At 52.2% G+C, this 17909-nt stretch overlaps 1 protein-coding gene across 10 annotated transcripts in view; it reads right to left on the minus strand.

The window, feature by feature from the left end:
• The window catches only part of CACNA1G (calcium voltage-gated channel subunit alpha1 G), a 151148-nt gene that overhangs the window by 85804 nt on the left and 47435 nt on the right, over positions 1-17909 (minus strand). For all 10 annotated transcript variants that reach the window (XM_075770364.1, XM_075770363.1, XM_075770361.1 and 7 more), the window contains exons 2-7: positions 16390-16501; positions 15747-15880; positions 5813-5910; positions 3539-3698; positions 1728-2019; positions 1115-1207 (exon numbers count right to left, since the gene is read on the minus strand). In XM_075770364.1, coding sequence (XP_075626479.1) covers positions 1115-1207; positions 1728-2019; positions 3539-3698; positions 5813-5910; positions 15747-15880; positions 16390-16501 — 889 coding nt within the window. The remainder of the gene's footprint in view (positions 1-1114; positions 1208-1727; positions 2020-3538; positions 3699-5812; positions 5911-15746; positions 15881-16389; positions 16502-17909) is intronic.

The raw sequence follows: 17909 nt of genomic DNA on the forward strand, positions 1-17909 counted from the left end.
CCCAGCTCGGCTCACAGAGAATTACTGACGTGCTAACGGGCTATCACACACCGCTAATGTTACTCGCACGGCATCTGGAAAAGTACTGCTTGCCCTTCGTCTCCGTTGTTTCAGGGATGCTGAGAGGAAGGGATTGGTTCTTTTTTTGGTGAACCAGAAAAAGCATCATGGGCTAAACGACCTCCTACCTTCTCATCAGGGTTTGAGTCCTGGTTTGATGAGGAGCAGAAATCCCCACAATGGCCTAATGGACGACGTGCAGCTATTTTGCTGGACTTAGTCCAATTAGAGAGGAAGAAAAGGACTCATCTCACTTATCTCAGATACATCTGAGTGAGGCACCTAATGATCCTTTAGAGTCAAGAGAGAAATAGGCACATCAAATCTGCAATGCATCTAATTTATTTTGGATGTCTACCTTTGGAGGAGATGAATCACTCCCTTAAAGCACCTATTTTTCCTCCCTTGACGATAAAAGGAGTCTAGACAACGAGCTCAGCCAGTCACGGTAGACAATTCTGCTTGCAAAGATGAAGCCCATCATGGAGCCCACCCCACAGAAACCTTTTGTTGGTTCCTTTGTGGGTGGTCTCGGATGATGCTGTGAAGCGTGGGTGAGCCGTGGGCAGTAATCTCTTCCCTCCTTTCTTAATGTGCTCTCTGAATTTTGGGACTGTTTTCCTGAAATGTCCCCTCTGCACCAAGGACCCAGCCAGCTGGGTTCTTCAATATGGGGGAATTTCTGGGCAGCCTCCCCTTCTGGAGCTCAAAACCTGATCGGGGAAAATTGCCTACTTTTAAACTTAAATTCAAGGTGGCAACTAAGGGAGAGGACCTTGGAGCACAAGGAGAGAAGTAGTAGAAACAGCAGCAACAGAAGTGTATCTACCACAGCTTAAGCATTCTTTCCTTCCTTCCTTCACGTTAGCAGCAAAATGCAGCTGCAACGCAATGCCATATTGAAGCTGCATGTCTTCCAGTAGGCTGGTTTCTGCCCCTCCTACGTGGCACCAGACCTTTATTCACTGTATTGTCTGCCCTGTTCCTCTGGGTCACTCCACTCTGCTCTCTCCAAATGCCAGGAGGTCCCCCATGCTCCCCTAAGGCCACTCACAATGATCAGGAGGATGAAGTAGATGAAGTTGTAGAAGGAGTGTGCATCCATGACAAAGTACATGATGTCCACCCAGCCTTCCAGGGTGATGACCTGGCGGAGACAGGAAGGGAAAATGAACCCACCAAGGCTCAACACAAAGTGCACAAGCAACATTTCTCCTGGCCGGGTCGTTTCTGACATCCCACAGCTGGTCTTGGTGCAGTACAAGACACTGAGGAGCCAAATCCTGCTCTGACCAATGCCAATAACCACATTTCCAGCTGCCCAGGCTGAATCCAGCCCTTCTTTTCCAGCTGAACTTAAAGCCCACTACTGCATTTTGCAGAGGGAAGAGCAGCCTCTAGGCTCTGCTCCACATCAGGATGTTCTTCCTGCACACACACACAGGGTTTGGAGACTGGGGTTTTGTCCACGCATGTGCGATGGAGGCATCTTCACAGGAGGCATTAGACTGTATCCCTGACATTTTGAGCACCCATGCACTACTATAGAAGTGCTTGCTGGTGCAAAATAGCCCCCAGGAGTGTGACTCTGCAGCCCCTGGGAACATGCCATTGGGGGGCACGCCTGGCTGTTCCCCACCTCGTGACAGTTTGCACACAGGGCTCACCTGAAATATCGCGATCCAGGCGTAGCCGATGTTATCGAAGTTGATGGCTCCCTTGAAGGGGTTGTGCTCCCCAGCAGAGCAGTTGGTGTAATACTGGTTCCAATTGACACAAGACGTGTTGGTGGTGTCGTTATAGGAATAATAATCCAGGGTGCACTCCAGACCCTCTTCCCTCCGTGTTGGGATGCTCCGGCAGTAGCGCATCCCGTTCTCCCGGGGCTGGGAGCAGATGAAAGGGTTCTCGTCTTCGTTCTCCGTCTGGTAGTACCGCTCCAAATCCACCATGTAGGGGCTGAAAGAGTCCAGACAGGGCTGGGGTTTGCACACCGATGGCAGGCAATCTGATGAGGTAACAACTGTAACAGCAAAGCCTGACACCTTTTATTCTGGATCTTAAAGTGTTGTTTTGGTGTTTTTTTTAAAAGGGATCCCCTTGAACTTTCTGCAGCCTCACTGGGTGAGATGATGTCCCTAACTGGGTTTCAGCAAACTGAGGCAGTGCACTTGGCCGCTCAGCAGCCCCTCTGATGATGTCACTAAGAGTCACTCCATCTGGAAGTGCTCTGGCTTTGACTTTAGGGGACTAAGAGCGGGATTCAGCCCAACAGGGCTTCTCTGAAATGTCTTTGCTGCAGTAAGGTGGAAATCAGTCAGTTTAAGCTCCTGTATCTCCTGTGCTCCTGGAGATGCTGAGAATGGCTTGAGGAGACTCTACGTACACGGACCTCCCCCAAGCTTCCTAAAAACCAGAGACAGGACCTTCATCTGCATTTCCCAGTGCCTGTTCAGCCCATAGATAAGCTCTAAATTCTCTCTGAGGGTGGCCTTACCTCAGCAAACCAGGCAAAAACACTCTGCAGGGAGATGAAACAACCCACGGCCAGCCAGAAACTGGCTTCTTGCTCTGCACACAGCTATCTCCTTAATGCTGCCAGGACTCCCACTAAAGCTTGCAAAGATACTTTTAAGCCTAGTTCAGCCCGGTTAATTCCTGCAGAATTGCCTTTAATACCCTTCAAAGCTTATCTAAACCCCTGGAATTCTGGCTCAATTAAACAGCACCCAAACCTGCGGCTCTATTGGATTTACTCAGTGGTGAAGCAGTCCCTCTGCTCTGCTGCCATGTACTTAACAGGGACGTACCCTGGTAATGACTCTCCCAACTGCCCTTTGAGGGCATGGCCTACAAGAGGGGTGACAGTTGATTAGGAGATGCGTGGGAGAGCATCGTGCATCGTGCCAGCTCCAGACCTGAGAGCCAGCCTAGCCACAGCAACGTCATCACGATCCTGCTGTGTGCAAGTGAGAGGCTCTGGGCTTGCAGGACTCCTCCATCTAGGTGTGGATCTAGCCAGATCAGTTCCGAGTAGATATGAAATGTATGGTAGCTCCATCAGCCTCCCCTGGGGTTTAGGTGGAACTACGAATGTCATACCAATATACACCACCAGCTTTTCAATGTGATTCAGACCTCAATGTCTTGACAAAAGCAGAAAAGGTCACGCATTAATGATATGCTGGATTTAGAAAGCCTGAACTCTTATTCTTGGGTTTTTTTGGAGACTCTTATCAATCAGAGAGGTTCCCAAGTGCCGACCAAGGGTTAAGGACAGCCCTGCAGGACTTGAATGGCAAATTGTCACAGCTCGCTCTGTTCCAGCTGCGCACGCCTGGGCAGCAGTTGTGGTGGCATTTAGGGGCAGGGAGCATTTACAGAAGTCCAGGGCTTTTTAATAGAGGGTATCCTGGTCTCCTGGAGGGATAGACTTGCCCGAGCTGGAGAGACGCTTCTGCTGCCCGCACAGACTCACATGCTGAAGTTCTCGGGGAGGAAGCAGCGGTTCCTGAGCAAACCTGCCCACAGCTGGACTCCCACGATGCCGAAGATGAAGAAGACAAAGAAACAGAGGAGGAGGACGTTCCCCAGCATGGGCAGCGTGTCCAAAAGAAGCGTCACCAGGATGCGCATACCTGAGGCAAAAAGGAAAAGTCCACGCTGAATTTTTTTATTCCAGCTATGTCCTCCTGACGTTTTTCTTTCCATCCGTACTTTTCCTTCCACTGACAGCCACTGCCTTCCCAGCCACTGTCCTTGTCACCCACACATGGCTTGCAAACTCCCGCAGCTCCCCAACACCTCTGGTTTCCCCCCAAAACCCCTGGGATCCCCCCTTCATCCGTGCCCCGCTCCTGGGCACACAATGTACCTTCCCCCCTCCTCTCCCTTCACTCCCCATCTCAAGACCTCTTCTCCCACAGTTTTCTGGCAATTATATGTCTCCTTTCTTCCCTGAGACCAAACTCTGATGTTCTTCCCTGCTCAGTCGTATTTCTTTCCCTGCTCAGTATATATTAAAATTCCCTTCGCTCCCTAATTCTTCTCATCTACCCTAAATCCCCTCTCTTCCTTAAAATACAGGACTCTTTCTGGCAGTTAATTCTCACAAGTTCAGGAACAGCCAGTTCTGTAACAAAGACAAATTGATGGTGACTTCAACTTGACATTTACACACAAAAAAAATTGATTTCATCTGACGTCTCTGTAATATTCTGCTCATCTCTCACTCTCTTTTACCATCTTCTGCATTCTCTCACTCGCTTATATTGATTTTCATTTAAAGAAAGCTTTACTGTTGCACCCTTTACTTTGATACTTCAAGAAGACTTTTTTCTCTCTTCCTGATGCTGTCACCTCCTCTATCAGGGTTTTGCTTCTACTCCTCTACTGGGGAACAACCACCTTGCGTCAACTCCTAATTAACTGAAATGACTTTCTGTGGTTACTGCATTTATCATCATACAAAACTCTCTTTTTTCTTTTCCCACCTTACATTTCTATCCCATTGTAACTACGTTGCAGAGAAGCCAAGATAAATTACCCGGGATATCAAAATACATTAAGTGAATTACATCCCCAGTTAGACAGTGGTGGATAAATTCATCAGTTCAGCAGTGAGGATAAAAAAAAAAAAAAACATTGCAAACAGGAGTCTGAAACTGCCGTAATGATTGAAACAGCAGCAGCAGTGAAGCCAGATTAAGTTCAAGAGTCAGGACCAGAAAAATAAATAGAGCCCAGGCATCTCCAGCATCGGCAGACAGAACTGATGCTGACTAGTTCTCGTCAAGGCATTGGGCTAGTTCAGACAGGGGAGTTAGGACTTGGATTTGTCTAAAACAATTCTGGATTCAATACCCGGGACTGTAGGACCAGGAAAATGACGTTTCTGATGCAGTTGTACTTACGCTTATCACACCCGATCCGTATGGCATCCAAGGGGAACGGAGCTCAGCGCCTCTCGCAGCGCTCTGGGCTTTGCCCAGCACGGTGCAGCAGGAACGGCTCCGTGGGCAGTTTGGTTGGGTTTGCGATGGCCAGTGCCTCTCCGAGCACAGGGCTGGGTTGCCATCGCCTGCTGTGATGCAGGAGCAGGCAATGCTACCCGTTGCTGTTCAAGGAGGGGGTTGAGGTCCTCATGCATGACCTGATAAACCAGCACTGAACAGCCACCTCCCATCCCACCCAGGCTTGTTTTGGAGGTGTTGGGGTTTTTGGTTGTCCAGACCAGCTCTGGGGTGCAGAGCAAGAGATGCTCCAAGAGGAGGCTCCTCAGGACCTCCCAGGGAGCTGCCTCCAGGCACAAGAACATTTCCTTGCATCAGTTTCTCCAGGAAAGGATAGGGTAGTGCAGGGAGGGTGGGAGCAGCGTGGCTCAGACCCCTCTGCCCGTATTGCCTGGCAAAGGCTGTTGGCTCAGTCAATCCCTACCACCTGCATCCCTTCACCTTACCAGCCTCCTAAAACCTCTTCAGAGGAGAAAGAAAGATGTCTGAAGATAGTCCTGGGTTTCTTATTGACTGGTAGCTCATCTCTGATGCCACAGATGTCAAAATGAATATTATTTAAAGTAGGAGAGTGACAGGCACTGGAAACCAGAAAGTGGTGGTAGGACCTTGCACTACCAGGGCTTAGGTGAATGTTTGAGCTGCGATGTAAGATGGGAAGCATGTGCATTTGCTCTTCCATCTTTGGGGCAGAGATATAAAGAACTTGCATCAGCTGGGAGGAAAAGGACCAGACTTACTGGGGACCCTGTTAATGGCCCTGAGCGGCCGCAGGACACGGACGGTGCGGACTGCTGAGAAGCTGACGTTCTGCAGGTCCAGGGAGTACTCCAGCATCCTGTGAAAGACACGAATGCAGAGCAGCATCAAGAATCTTCTGGAGAAATGTTTGATTATCAAACATTATAAATCAAACATTATATGCCAACTGCTCAGAGGGACTTGTTACTGCATCTCTCCCATCAAGAAAGTTTGCCAGAGGAATTAATTAAGGGTTGTTTGCGTATCAGAATAAAGTCAATGAGCGAGAACGTGATACACCAGCTCACGCAGCCACAGATCCTCTCTCTCTCTCATCTGCTTTGATTACTGTTTTTGCACAGGTCCAAGGCAGAAGCTTCTGAAAATCCCTGCACGCTCCAGGAGGGCAATTTCCAGACACAGCCCTGTCTTTAGCAACAATTGTACAGATAACCCCGATGAATCTGGGTTCGCTGTGCTGAGCACCACCACAACCCTGAAAAGCAGGAGGTGCATCCCCTGGTGCAGAGCCTTTCCGCAGACGCAGGAGGTGTGCAGCCAGGACACCGAGCTGTGCTAGCTCTGCCCTGCAGAGGTCATTGCCAGGTGGGACTCAGGTGGACAAGCAAGTGCACACATCAAAACTGATGACACTCGTAGACACCAAATGGGGCAAACGTGGACCAAGGAACCTCCTAGTGCTCCTACACTGATAGGGTTATTTCACAGCTCAGGACACCGAGGTGCAACCTTGACATGACTTAATCTGAGAATGCACTTGAACTGCTGCAAGTTCTTGGGGTCCACCAGCACCATCTTGCTCTGCTCATGGCACCGTTGCTCAAGCACAGCGGGGCCATCACTCACATCACCACCGGGACTTTGCTCTCCAGCCATGGGAAAACACAAGGTCTCTGCCCAAAAGCATTCTTGAAGAGGCAGAGCCAGGCAAAGGCAAGGAAGAGGCTCCCCACACAGCCGGGCTCCCGCAGCCACAGGCAACCACAGAATATTAATCTCTTCGAAAATTATCAAGTTCCATCTTAAAGCTAGTTGAGTGGTTGGAAGCCTAACTTCCAGCCTGAATTTATTCAGGACAAGCTTCTATCCATTTGTTCTTATGCCAGCGCTGTCTTTAAGTAGCTTCTATAGCTCTTTGTCCCTGGTGTTTACCCACCCGATGTATTTACAGAGGACAAATCACATCTCCTCTCAGCCTTGATTTTGCAAAGCCAAACAAACCAAGCTCTTCCAGCTGCATCTTGCAGACAGGCTCTCTGCTTTCCAGTCACAACCTTTCTCCACACCTGCCCTGGCCTGAATTAATCTTACCTGAGTAGACATCAAGCTTTTCGAGGAGGCTTTGCCGGCACCTTGCACAAAGGCATCAGCGCTGCCCCCCCCCCCCGCTGGAAATCCCGCAGGAACCATCAGTGCCGTGTTAGCTTTGCCACGGCTGCAGCACGCTGGAGGTTTCTGCTCTTGCTGTCATCAGCCAAACCCACTCACCTCCCTCCCAGCCATCGGCAGGTGAGGAGCGCCCAGGGTGGAGAAGACTTTCTCCTCCTAGTCCCCAAATACAAAACTCCACACTTGATTCAGTGGCACTTTATCCCATTTCTCATGGTAGGATGTAACAGGATGATGATGATCAAACCACGTCTAAAATCAAAATAACCTCAACATATTCCTCCGTATTTAGCTGACACCCACAGCTGCGGGACAGTCCTGGAATACGAATGTTGGACAGACACGTGTGGATGCTACGAGTTTGTTCTAATCCCCGACCGGAGAGGAAGGCAGCGTGTCCGTGAAAACCCACCTGGCCCCAGCGACAAAACCAGCCCCTTCCCCAGCGCATGGGACTCACTGCATTGGGTGGGACTTGGCTGCAGTAAGGAGAGGGGCAACACTTTCCCTGGACTTTAATAGTTCTCAAGTTTCACTCGCTGTTTGAAAATAAGATTTTTGTACGGTTTGCAGGATTCAGGTAAAAAGCCCATGTCAAACATACAGCCTTTCTTTCATCCATTATTAAAACAGAGGCTACCAGCAAAATTCAGAGCAGCATATGGTTATTTGCACCAAGACAAATCACTTTCTGATTAATGACAGCTCTAGACTCACTTCCAGAGACGCGTGTGCTTGTAATCTGCAAAGGGCATGTTGTAAAATGCATTTACATTTAACATATTAAAGCACAATTATAATGCCAAATTTAAAAACCCAGCCAAACAACAACCCACTAGCTTGAGCAAACACTTGAACACCAAGACCAAGAGCAGGTAGGTGGTCTCCTACCTCTGCTGCCAGACACGGCTGCCAGCGCCAGCCTTACAGCACCGCAAGCTCAGCCCCAGCCCCAGACTACAGGATCCACACATCGCTGATAACTAACAGCTCGAGAGCCTTGAGACAACCCAGTATCGGGGGGGGGAAGCGGGTAAAAATCAGTCACTAAAGAGCAAGTCCAGTGAGGAGCCCACCACTTCCCAGCTCAAAGGTCACTTGCCAAGGCGAGGGGATGAATGGGAGGAATCAATCCACGTCCCTGGCAAGGGGAGATACCCAGGGAGAGCAAATGTCAGGATGTCACCAACTGGCGAGGTGACAGGTGCATTTACCGGCATATATAACATTTACGCATTGAAAATCTGCAGTGTAAAAAGCCCCCAGTGAAGCTTCAACTCAAATGTCATTTCTGTTCAAACGCAAAAGCACGATGCCTGTCAGCGCCTCTGCCATGGACCCGGGTGCCCAGCCAAGTTAAAGGCTCAGAAGAATAGTCAGCATTAAGTAGGATGGATCCACAGCAAATGCTGAGACTCGTCAGAGTGATCAGCAACCCCCGATCGTTGGAGTTAGAAGCAAAGCGGAAACGTTTAGGATTTCTAAGAATAAAAGTGGAGCATCTGCAAAGCCAGACGTACAACGGGCTGGTGGTGGGATGCAGAGAGAGAGCTGATGCAAACCTTTGGCAAACGCTCCTCAGAGAAGGAAAACTCCTGGGACTCAGCAAACAGACAGACACAAGGGATGCTCAGGACGGACAAGGCATCAGAAATTCATTCCTGTTCTGTCTGGAGATAGCAAGACTCGGAGCACGCTGAGGTTTCTTTCATATAAAACCCAAAGCCTTGGGAAGGATCTTGAAAACAGAGTGTCAGGCAGCACCCCTGCCTGCACCGAAGGGCTCGCAGAAGTGACACTCAGGAGCATCACAGGAGGGGTTGAAGGGGCTCTTCTCACCCAGCGAGCCTCTGAGAGCACAGAAATGCCAGCAAAGCCCTTTCCACACCTGCCCGCCATTGCCTCTTTGACCCACCCTGTGCACTCCCATCCCCGGGATCACTCCTGCTCAGGAAGCAGAAGATGGTGTGAAAACCCATCAGAGTCGTGGAGTTTGTGCTGAGGGCGCTTTCCGAGGAAAACTTGGGTTCTCTCCTTTCACAGCTGGGTGCAGGGGGTGCTGCGCGGCCAGGGGACGTGACCAAGGCCACATAAGTAACCTGTAGCAGAGCAGCAATGCCTGCAGGCAGGCAGCGGCCCCAGGAGCCGCCCACCCCTCTGCCCGCAGAGGCACAGAGCCGCCGCTTGCTGCAGGCAAGAGATAGGCTCAGATTTATTCAGCGTCAAAAGGTTTCCAAAACCGGGCAGATAGGCACCCTTTATCTCCAAAGCGCAGCAATCAGTGGATGATATTAAGCCATTGGTGTTGGAAAAGACAAGGGGAAATCAGTTAGTTAGGCAGCGTTGTATCTTCAGAAAGCTGGAATGAAATTTCCTCCCGGCCTTTGCCGTCTTTGCCGTGCTCTGCTTTTGCTCAGGCGCTGCTTTTTAAGCATTCGTGGGTGTTGCTTAATTTTAAAAATACTCACTTTAATCAAGCTGAACGAATAAAAAGAGTAACAGCGGAGGGAGCGTGAGCCCTGCAGCCCGCTGGATCCAGCCACACAGAGGCACCACGTGTCCCAGCCAGGACACTGGACTCATGAGGCTTTTGAAGCAGCAGCAAGTTCAGCTGAAGAACTGAAAAAAAACCTAAGGAATTCTCTTTTTAAAAAGTCCTAAAACTTCAAAAACACAAGGTTTTTCAGAGGTGGGTTTGAGTCAGCTTGGCTGCAAGGGAGGCTGCTGAGGCGTTCCTTTTACCAAGGAGGTTTCTGTGAGTCACGGACGTGGCCTGCTCAGGATGCTCTGAAGGCTGCAAAGGCTGCGGTACGGCGGCACGGAGCAGAGAGCATCTGCAGCCGGGGGACTTCACTGGCCCTGGGTCTCCACTGCTCTTCATCCTCCCAAAAGTCACTCACAGCACCAAACTGCAAAGCTCAACCCCAGGTTTTGAACCCCTGGAGAGTTGCGATCACGAGTATCAGCTCGATGTGGTTCTGCCACCTCTGCTTGGAGCAAAGAGCACCTAACCGGGGGTGAGCCAGGACACAGCGGGGCCCCGGGAGGAGGCTCCTGGCTTCCAGGCACCCTCGCATCCATCCCGGAAAGCACCGGAAAGGGGCAGGCTCCTGGGAGAGGGTTTGGTGCAGCTTCCACTGCAGCTCAAAGGGGCTGCGGCTGCGGTTGCACATTGGGTAATTGCGTGTGCAAATCGGCCACTTACACGGGCAATTACCCCGTAGCTCTAACGGTGCCCAGGCAGCACAGAGGGCACCGTGCAGTCACATCTCCAAGGTGCTGTTCCTCGGTGTGAGAGGGATCAACATGGGCAGAGGGGATGAAAAAGCAACATTCGTTCCTGCCTTTTGATTATTTTAATATTTAGTTTTTTAAGGGATGAAGGGACAAATACACGGGGAAAGAACAGCCTTTGCCCGGAGCGGCAGCGGGAGGCTGCAGCAGGGACTCCCATGGGCGGCCCTACGCCAGCGCTTCCTTCCCCATGGCTGAACTGGGGAGTTGAAACAGCCCCTTGATGAGCCTCGTACAGCTGAAGTGCCCCTCAGGAGAGCCCTGCCCGCTTGTGAAGCGACCCGGTGCTGCGAGGTGAAGGCCACGGGCTGGACACTTCACCCAGCGGGAACCTCGCTCCGGCAGCCGCAGCATCCCTGCTCCCCGCGGACACCGGTCTGGCAGCATCGCCCTTATCCCAATTTCTGAGCTAAAGAGCTTTTCAGAAACCACACGGTGCTTTTGGTTTAGATGGAGCAGGGATGGCGTGGGGCACTGCGGCATCCCTTTCTCTCCTGGTACCTCTGAATACAGCCAGGCTTCCTGCAGCGTATTTCATCCCTGAAATTCAGCACTCAAAACCGGGAGGGAGCAAGACAGCCTTAAGGGTTGTTTACGAAGGTTTCAGCAGAGCTAACTCTTTAACACAGCCTTCAACACAGGGAGAAAAAATGATAGCAAACATTAGAAGAAGTGTTCAGGAGAAAGCAGCCTGCCAACCACCTCCAGCCCCGGCTCGTCTCAAATTATAAGCAAAATATTCCAGAAGTGGTTAACTTTCCTGCAAAGTCTTTTAAAGAGGCCTGTTACCGTTACAATGAAAAAAGCACTAACAAGACTCCGCAGACTTGGCCAAACAACTGACTGAGCCCGGAGTAACAACAGACCCACACGACTCCAACACGGGATGATGCACAGCCCTGCTCGCAGGGGAGCAGAGACGCAGGCACGGACCCAGGGCCCTGCTCAACCCCGTGTCCAGAGAAGGCAGAGGGGAACCCTGTGAGCTCTTACAGCACCAAATTATCCCCTGATTTAAAGCTTCTCTCCCTGGAAAACAATTAACCATTGTGAGGTCTTTGTTGGTTTGCTTGTTGGGGTTTTTTTTGTTGAGGATGGTTTAAAGCTGAAAGAGGGTTGATTTAGATGAGATGTGAGGCAGAAATTCTTCCCCGTGAGGGTGCTGAGGCCCTGGCACAGGGTGCCCAGAGAAGCTGTGGCTGCCCCTGGCTCCCTGGCAGTGTTCAAGGCCAGGTTGGATGGGGCTTTGGGCAACCTGGGCTAGTGGAGGGTGTCCCTGCCCATGGCAGGGGGGTGGAACAAACGGGCTTTGAGATCCCTCCCAACCCAAACCAGCCTGTGATTCCGTGATAAAGCACAACTCAAGCCACAGGGATGCAGAGGTTCAGGGATGTCCTTATCTGACCAAAGCCAAAGCAAGCTGATCTCTTGCAAGCTGGTGGGACTGCAGCAAAGTGGCTGGGCCTGGGGCTGGCTCCAGCTGAGGAGCAGGTAGATCTCAACCTGCGGCTATCCTCTTCCCACAGACCGATGGGAGAAGAGGTCCCTGCGCCCTGCCCGGAGGAGGGGGAGGCAGAGCACGTGCTGGGTCCCGAAGTGACCAGGGAGACGGCAAGGAAGGGGACATCTCCACCCCCCAGCTACAGTTCACTAGCCCAAGCCTCAGCCAGCACTAAACTGTTAACGTTTCTGCATATTTTTGGATGTAAACAAGTGTTCATCCTCGATACTTCAGCGTCTTACACTGGGAGAGGTTGAAATCGTATTGAATCATCTTTAGAGGGTGAAAGCTGGCTTGCAATGCCTGTTAACCTTCAAGCGTTCTCTTAAAACCTAACTCCCCAAATCCTCCTCTTTAAAATAACACAACTTAATTATGTCATTCATCACTTTTTTCCCTTCCCTTTTCCCCATGCAACTCCGTAACCTACAACCAAAGCCATGTTTCACTAAGCTGAGTTTTGATAATACAGCACTATTCTCATCTCCAGCAAGTTTTACTGTAATTACAGAGATGTGTTGCAGACATTACACACTCTACAATTAGCACTAATTGCATTACATTGTCACAAAGAAGTCATTTACTCTCCATGAGCTCATGAGATTGGTCTGGACAGTTTAACCGAGCTGAGAAGTACTTAATGGCACGCCACGAAAGTGGCCGGCAGCGCGGTGAGAGCGAGCACGGCACCCGAGCGGCTCTCCCAGCCCTCTGCAAGTGGTAGATTTGGGGTAAACAACGCGCACAAAAAGATTTCTCTGAGATCTCAGCATCTGTCAGGTCCAGAAACTTCTCCTGGAGGACGAAATACTGCAAGTTTTGGAGAGGTTTTTGGTTTTTTTTCTTGTGGAAGCCTCCCCTAGCCTGGTGGTGGTGGGGAAGGGTTTCTATGGGAGGTGTGCCCGTGGGACCATACAGCCCCGGCGTGCAGCACGTCCCACGTGCCCCTGCACGACATGCCTTCCCCAGCCTGCAGACACACACAGCTGGCTGGTTCTCCTCTGCCCCCGTCATCACCTTCTGCAGCCCATGGGCAGGGAAACGGCAGGGAAAGCAGGAGAGCAGGACCTGCGGGGCACCGGGGAGCCCACGCTGTCCTGCTGCTGCCCCCCCCCCCCATGTACTGCGTGAAAATGGGGAGGGAAACGTGGGAAGGCAGAAGCATGGAAACGTCCCTTTGTGAGTCTCTTACCCTGTCATTTCACTGGGAACCTGGCTGAAGCCCTTGTGTGAGACCCCCCAAAAAACGTGACGTGTTTTACCAAGTCTCTAGCAAACGCAGTGAGGATTTGAGCATCGCCTCAGCGCACACTCCCCTCCACGGCCACAGCTGGCCTCTGGCCCCTTTCCTCACGCCACACACCCGCTCAGATGCAAGGTGCCTTCATGTCAAGCGCGGCTCGTCCCTTGCTCCCCTGCTCTGCTGTTAGCACCGTGGTCTGGATGCTCCTCGGTGTAATTTGCCCCACGTGGGAACCGCAAAGCTGCAGGAGGAATTTCCCTCTGTCTGGCTGGGATTTGACCTTGCAGTGCTTTTTCCTCTTATCCTTACGGTGCTTTTTACCTACGTCTGGAGTCTAGTAACGGGCTTGGGCCCTTATTTTTCCCTCTGCTACAGCAGTGGCCCATTCCCGCAGCCCCTTTGGCTTTCCCTGGCGCTCGGCGCTGCCGGGGATGGCTGAGACACCCTCCAGGACCGCAGCGACGCTCCGAGCAGGACGCAGCACTCCGGGATGGATGGGGAGGGCTGGAGGAGAGTGCAAGGGCTTAAAAGGAGCAGAGAAAGCGGGCGCTGGGGGAAGAGAGGCTCCGCTTTGTATTTAAAGCCAGTTCGATCCTTTGTCAGCCAAATTGGTTTTGACGGGGCCCAGATGGGAACAGTTCACGCACATAAAGGAAAGACCCATCATTCAGCGAGAGGCAAAGCCGACCTGGCAGGAGTCACGGGAGCGGTCAAGCCGTGCGGCTGCAAAACCTCTGCAACAAATAAATGCCTCCGTGCATCGGGGATGCGGGAAGGCGGCTGCAGCAGTGGGGAGGTCGGTGCCACCAACCACACTCTGCCCGGGAAGGAGGCGGCTATCACCCACCCAAACACCCACCCAGGCGCAGCAGGAGATTGGATCCTTGCTTAAGCAAAGTGCACCTATATTTTGGCTTAGGAATTAGGATGGTCTCTGCTGATGTCCCTCTAGACCAAGGTCCCATCACAGTGGGGTCTCCACAGAGGCACATCAAGGATAACTCTAGCTCCAAAGACTCCGCAAGCTCGACAGGCAAGGCCAGGACCGGGCTGGGAGGGGAACGCAGCAGCACCCCGGGGCGGCAGAGCGGGAAGCAGCCCAGCACCCACCACCATGCCTCCCCGAGCCTCCCCAGGCAGGACGTCCGGCCTTGCTTGGGTCTGGTTCTTCCTCACAATTCTAGTATAAGAAATAATAAAGAAGAAATAAAGAATACACAGGGTGCCCTTAGCAGGCTCCAGCCCTCGGCTGTGCTGCTGATGTTTGCAACCCTACCAGAGCCGATCGGACCTGGGGTCCCACCTTGTCCAACATCGCATCGCTGCAGCCCCTAACATTGCTCAGACGCTTCAGGAGGAAACTTTGGGCCTTCTCCTAACCCCAGGAGCCAGAGGCTGGTGCAGCTGGAAAGCACGAGCTTGTGGCCTCCTGCAGAAGCTGGGTTTATGGGGACAGTTACAGCTCTTGGCTCTTCTGCCCTCCATCTCTGCCTCCAGTCTGGGTCTTGAGCTGTGCTACATCTTTTGGCCTCTGCAGCAATGAGCTTCCCAGGCCAAGGATGCGCTGGAAGACCTGGCACCTCCTCACTGGTTTTACTGGGCCACTGTTTCAGTTGTCCCAGCTGCCTGGCAGAGACGTGTGCCACGACCCTACAGGGCCGGTGATGGACCACAAGCAAAGCCCCTTCTTGGGGCACACCAAAGCCACGCCAGGGAAGCTGCCCAGGTGGGAGAGTCCCCTGTTCCCTTCCAGGAAAATCAGTAAATTTGATCCCTAGCTCTATCAAAAGAGGAAAAAACCCACTGTTTTCCCAAAGGTCTTTGGGCTCTTGGAGCGGGGAGGGAAGGCGAGGGCCGGCAAGCAATTCATGTGTCAAAGAAACTTAGCTCGCTGGCCAGGGGCCAGGGACTTTTCATGTGGATTTCCAGCCTCTGCCAGGAGACTCTCGGGTGCTGGAAGAGCCTTTAATTCAAACCAGGTGCCTCTGAAAGGAAACACTCAAAAAGGCAAACTTGGTTGCTTTCCCTCACAAAAAAAAAAAAAAGTATAATAACGAGGGCAATCACACACATTTCACTCAACTATCCTCCCTGGCACGCTGCTCCGTGCTCACAACCACCCGCTCCACCACCACCTCCCCAATGGAAACTGCAACCACCGGTGGGGCCGGAGGGAGAAGAGCTGAGCCCAGCGCTGGCCAAAATCCACTGCAAGCAGCTTTCGTCACCCTGCTCCACTCTCTTCATGAGATGAGCATCAGCTCTCCGGCGAGCTATGGAGAGGACTGGAGCGACCACAGCGGTCCGGGCAGCGATCCCCGCTGCAGAGCCAGGTTGGACAATGCCAAGGGCACCGAGGTCCAGCAAGACCCCAGTATTCACCGCTGCAAACCAGCCATATCCCCAAAGCCGACGCTCACCAAGTCAAGCCATGAATGAGAACAGAGAGGCATGGGGAGAGGGGGACCCGCCGTGCCAGGCTTACCCCGCGATGACGATGAAGAAGTCCAGGCGGTTCCACGTGTCTCCCAAGTAGCATTTCTTCCCAAAAATCCCCAGCGCGATCATCTTGACAATCATTTCCACGGCGAAGAAGGCAAAGATGAAATCATCGAAGCTCTGCAAAAGAAAGGCACGGAGGAGGGATGCTCCTGCGTTGCTGCATGCTCGCACCGGAGAAGGGAATTAGAGACCTGAGGCCAGCAAGGTCTCCCGCTGCACCACTGAGGGCTAAAATCCCTGGGCAGAGGCAGTGCTGGGAGCAGCCTCGTGTCTTCCCCCAGCCAACAGCACCCACAGCGCAGGGATAAAGGAACGAGCACATTCTGGGCTCTGCTTTCACTATAAACTCACTGGTTAACCCTCGCCAAACACTCCAAACAAGACTTGGCTACGTTGGGGCTGGCACAGCCTGGCAGGGGCTTTGCCTGGTGACACCGTGTTCACATCCAAGCACCAAAATCAGCATTTTTTTATGTGCTGGGGGGACAGCCAGCACAGGACCCAGCTATCCCCGGGCACGAGGCCACCTCCACCACGGCTAGAGCCAGCTGTGCCGCGGCTCGGTCCTTCCCACTCCCCATCAACCCAGGGCCGCCGTTAAGCTAAAAGCTGCGGCCGGGCCATACCTGGAGGATCCTGCAGCGCGGCGAGTCGCAGGCGATGTCCTCGCAGGGGTGGAACATGCCCAGCGTCACGCAGTTGAGCAGGATCACCAGCATGCTCACCCTCTCAAACCACCTGCGTGGCACCCCGTCAAGGAAGCAACGGATCCAAACGAGCATCCACGAGCGGCCACCACTGAATCAGAAAGGTTATTCTGGTCTTTAAGGCAAGGCGCACACCAGCTTCTCTAGGTTAGACATTATCTGGTTTTGCATGGCAAGTCTGCCTGCTGTTTAGATACCTGCACGGCAAATCGATGGCATGTTGTCCCCGCGCTGACATCAGTGGCTACAGCTAATCTAAAAACCGCTATAAAATGAAAGTTGCATGGCAAGAGTGCTGAGTGCTGATGTAATAGATTAAAAAATTAAATTAAAAGAACTACATCAACTTTTAGGAAAAAAAAAAAAAAAAAAGAAAAACCCACACCGTTAATTTCCTCTCCTGGAATTTTATGGAAACGCACTTTAACAACATTACAATTTTCTATTAACCATGTCACGGCTTATCCCAGGGGCGTTTCCCTGAAATCACTGCTTGAACTTTTCATTCCCAGTCCAAATTAAGACTGTCAAAACCATTAGCCAACTGCCTAAAAGCCTTTAAGACTGTGAGGGCCAGCAGAGCCCGTCCCCTACCCTGACTGCTGCCTCTCGGAGCAATGTTAAAGAGCTGAGCTGTCGGGACAGACTTTGGATGCCGTTACTTTTGGGGCAGAATAAAGCGTACTGCTGCAGCAGCAAATCCTCACCGGGATGGTTCAAACCCAGTACCCAATTTCTGCATCCTTCTAGGGGGCATTTCTAGCCAGCTCCCAACTGCCTGGGGCACAGAGATGTGAAATCCAGGAGCCAATGCAACGCTGTGCCGGGGTTATCTTCCAGCCTAGAGCAGAAAACACCCCATCGACCGTCACAACCCGCGAGCAGTCGGGGCCACGCTCCTGCCTGGGCGCAGGCAGCAGCTTCCAGGCTCTAGGAAAAATAAGCACGGCCCTTGCCAGACAAGAGCTTTCGCTGCAACGCGGTAGCGGGTGGTGTTTGGGAGCCCGTGCTGTAGCGTTATCTGGCTGGGGAAGAAGAAGGTGAGGATGAATCAGCAGGTGCCTCCCTGCTGGGCGCGCGGGGCTGGAGCTGGCAGCTCCTACCACCCATCCTGGGCGAATTCCTGGGAAATCACACGGGACTGAGTCACGGCTCGGTCGCCAGCAGTCTGGATCTTTTAATCGGAAGAAATGTTTACAAGATATCGGGATAGACATTCCAACTGTCAGGCTGGGGCTATGGGCTGGAATATTTAGTCCAAATATAGCCCTGCGGGGGCAGGCGTGAAGGGCAGCTGCTGCGGGGGATCCGCGGGCGTTCCCCGGCTCAGGGCGCTGGGAAGCATCCCTCTGCAGAGCCAGCCACATCCGCGGCTCTGCCAGCGAGGACCTGCAAAGCCCTCGAGAACACAAAGAATTAAGAAAATCCCTATAAGATCC

This window comes from Balearica regulorum, chromosome 18 (genome assembly GCF_011004875.1).
Source record: "Balearica regulorum gibbericeps isolate bBalReg1 chromosome 18, bBalReg1.pri, whole genome shotgun sequence".
Taxonomy (NCBI): domain Eukaryota; kingdom Metazoa; phylum Chordata; class Aves; order Gruiformes; family Gruidae; genus Balearica; species Balearica regulorum.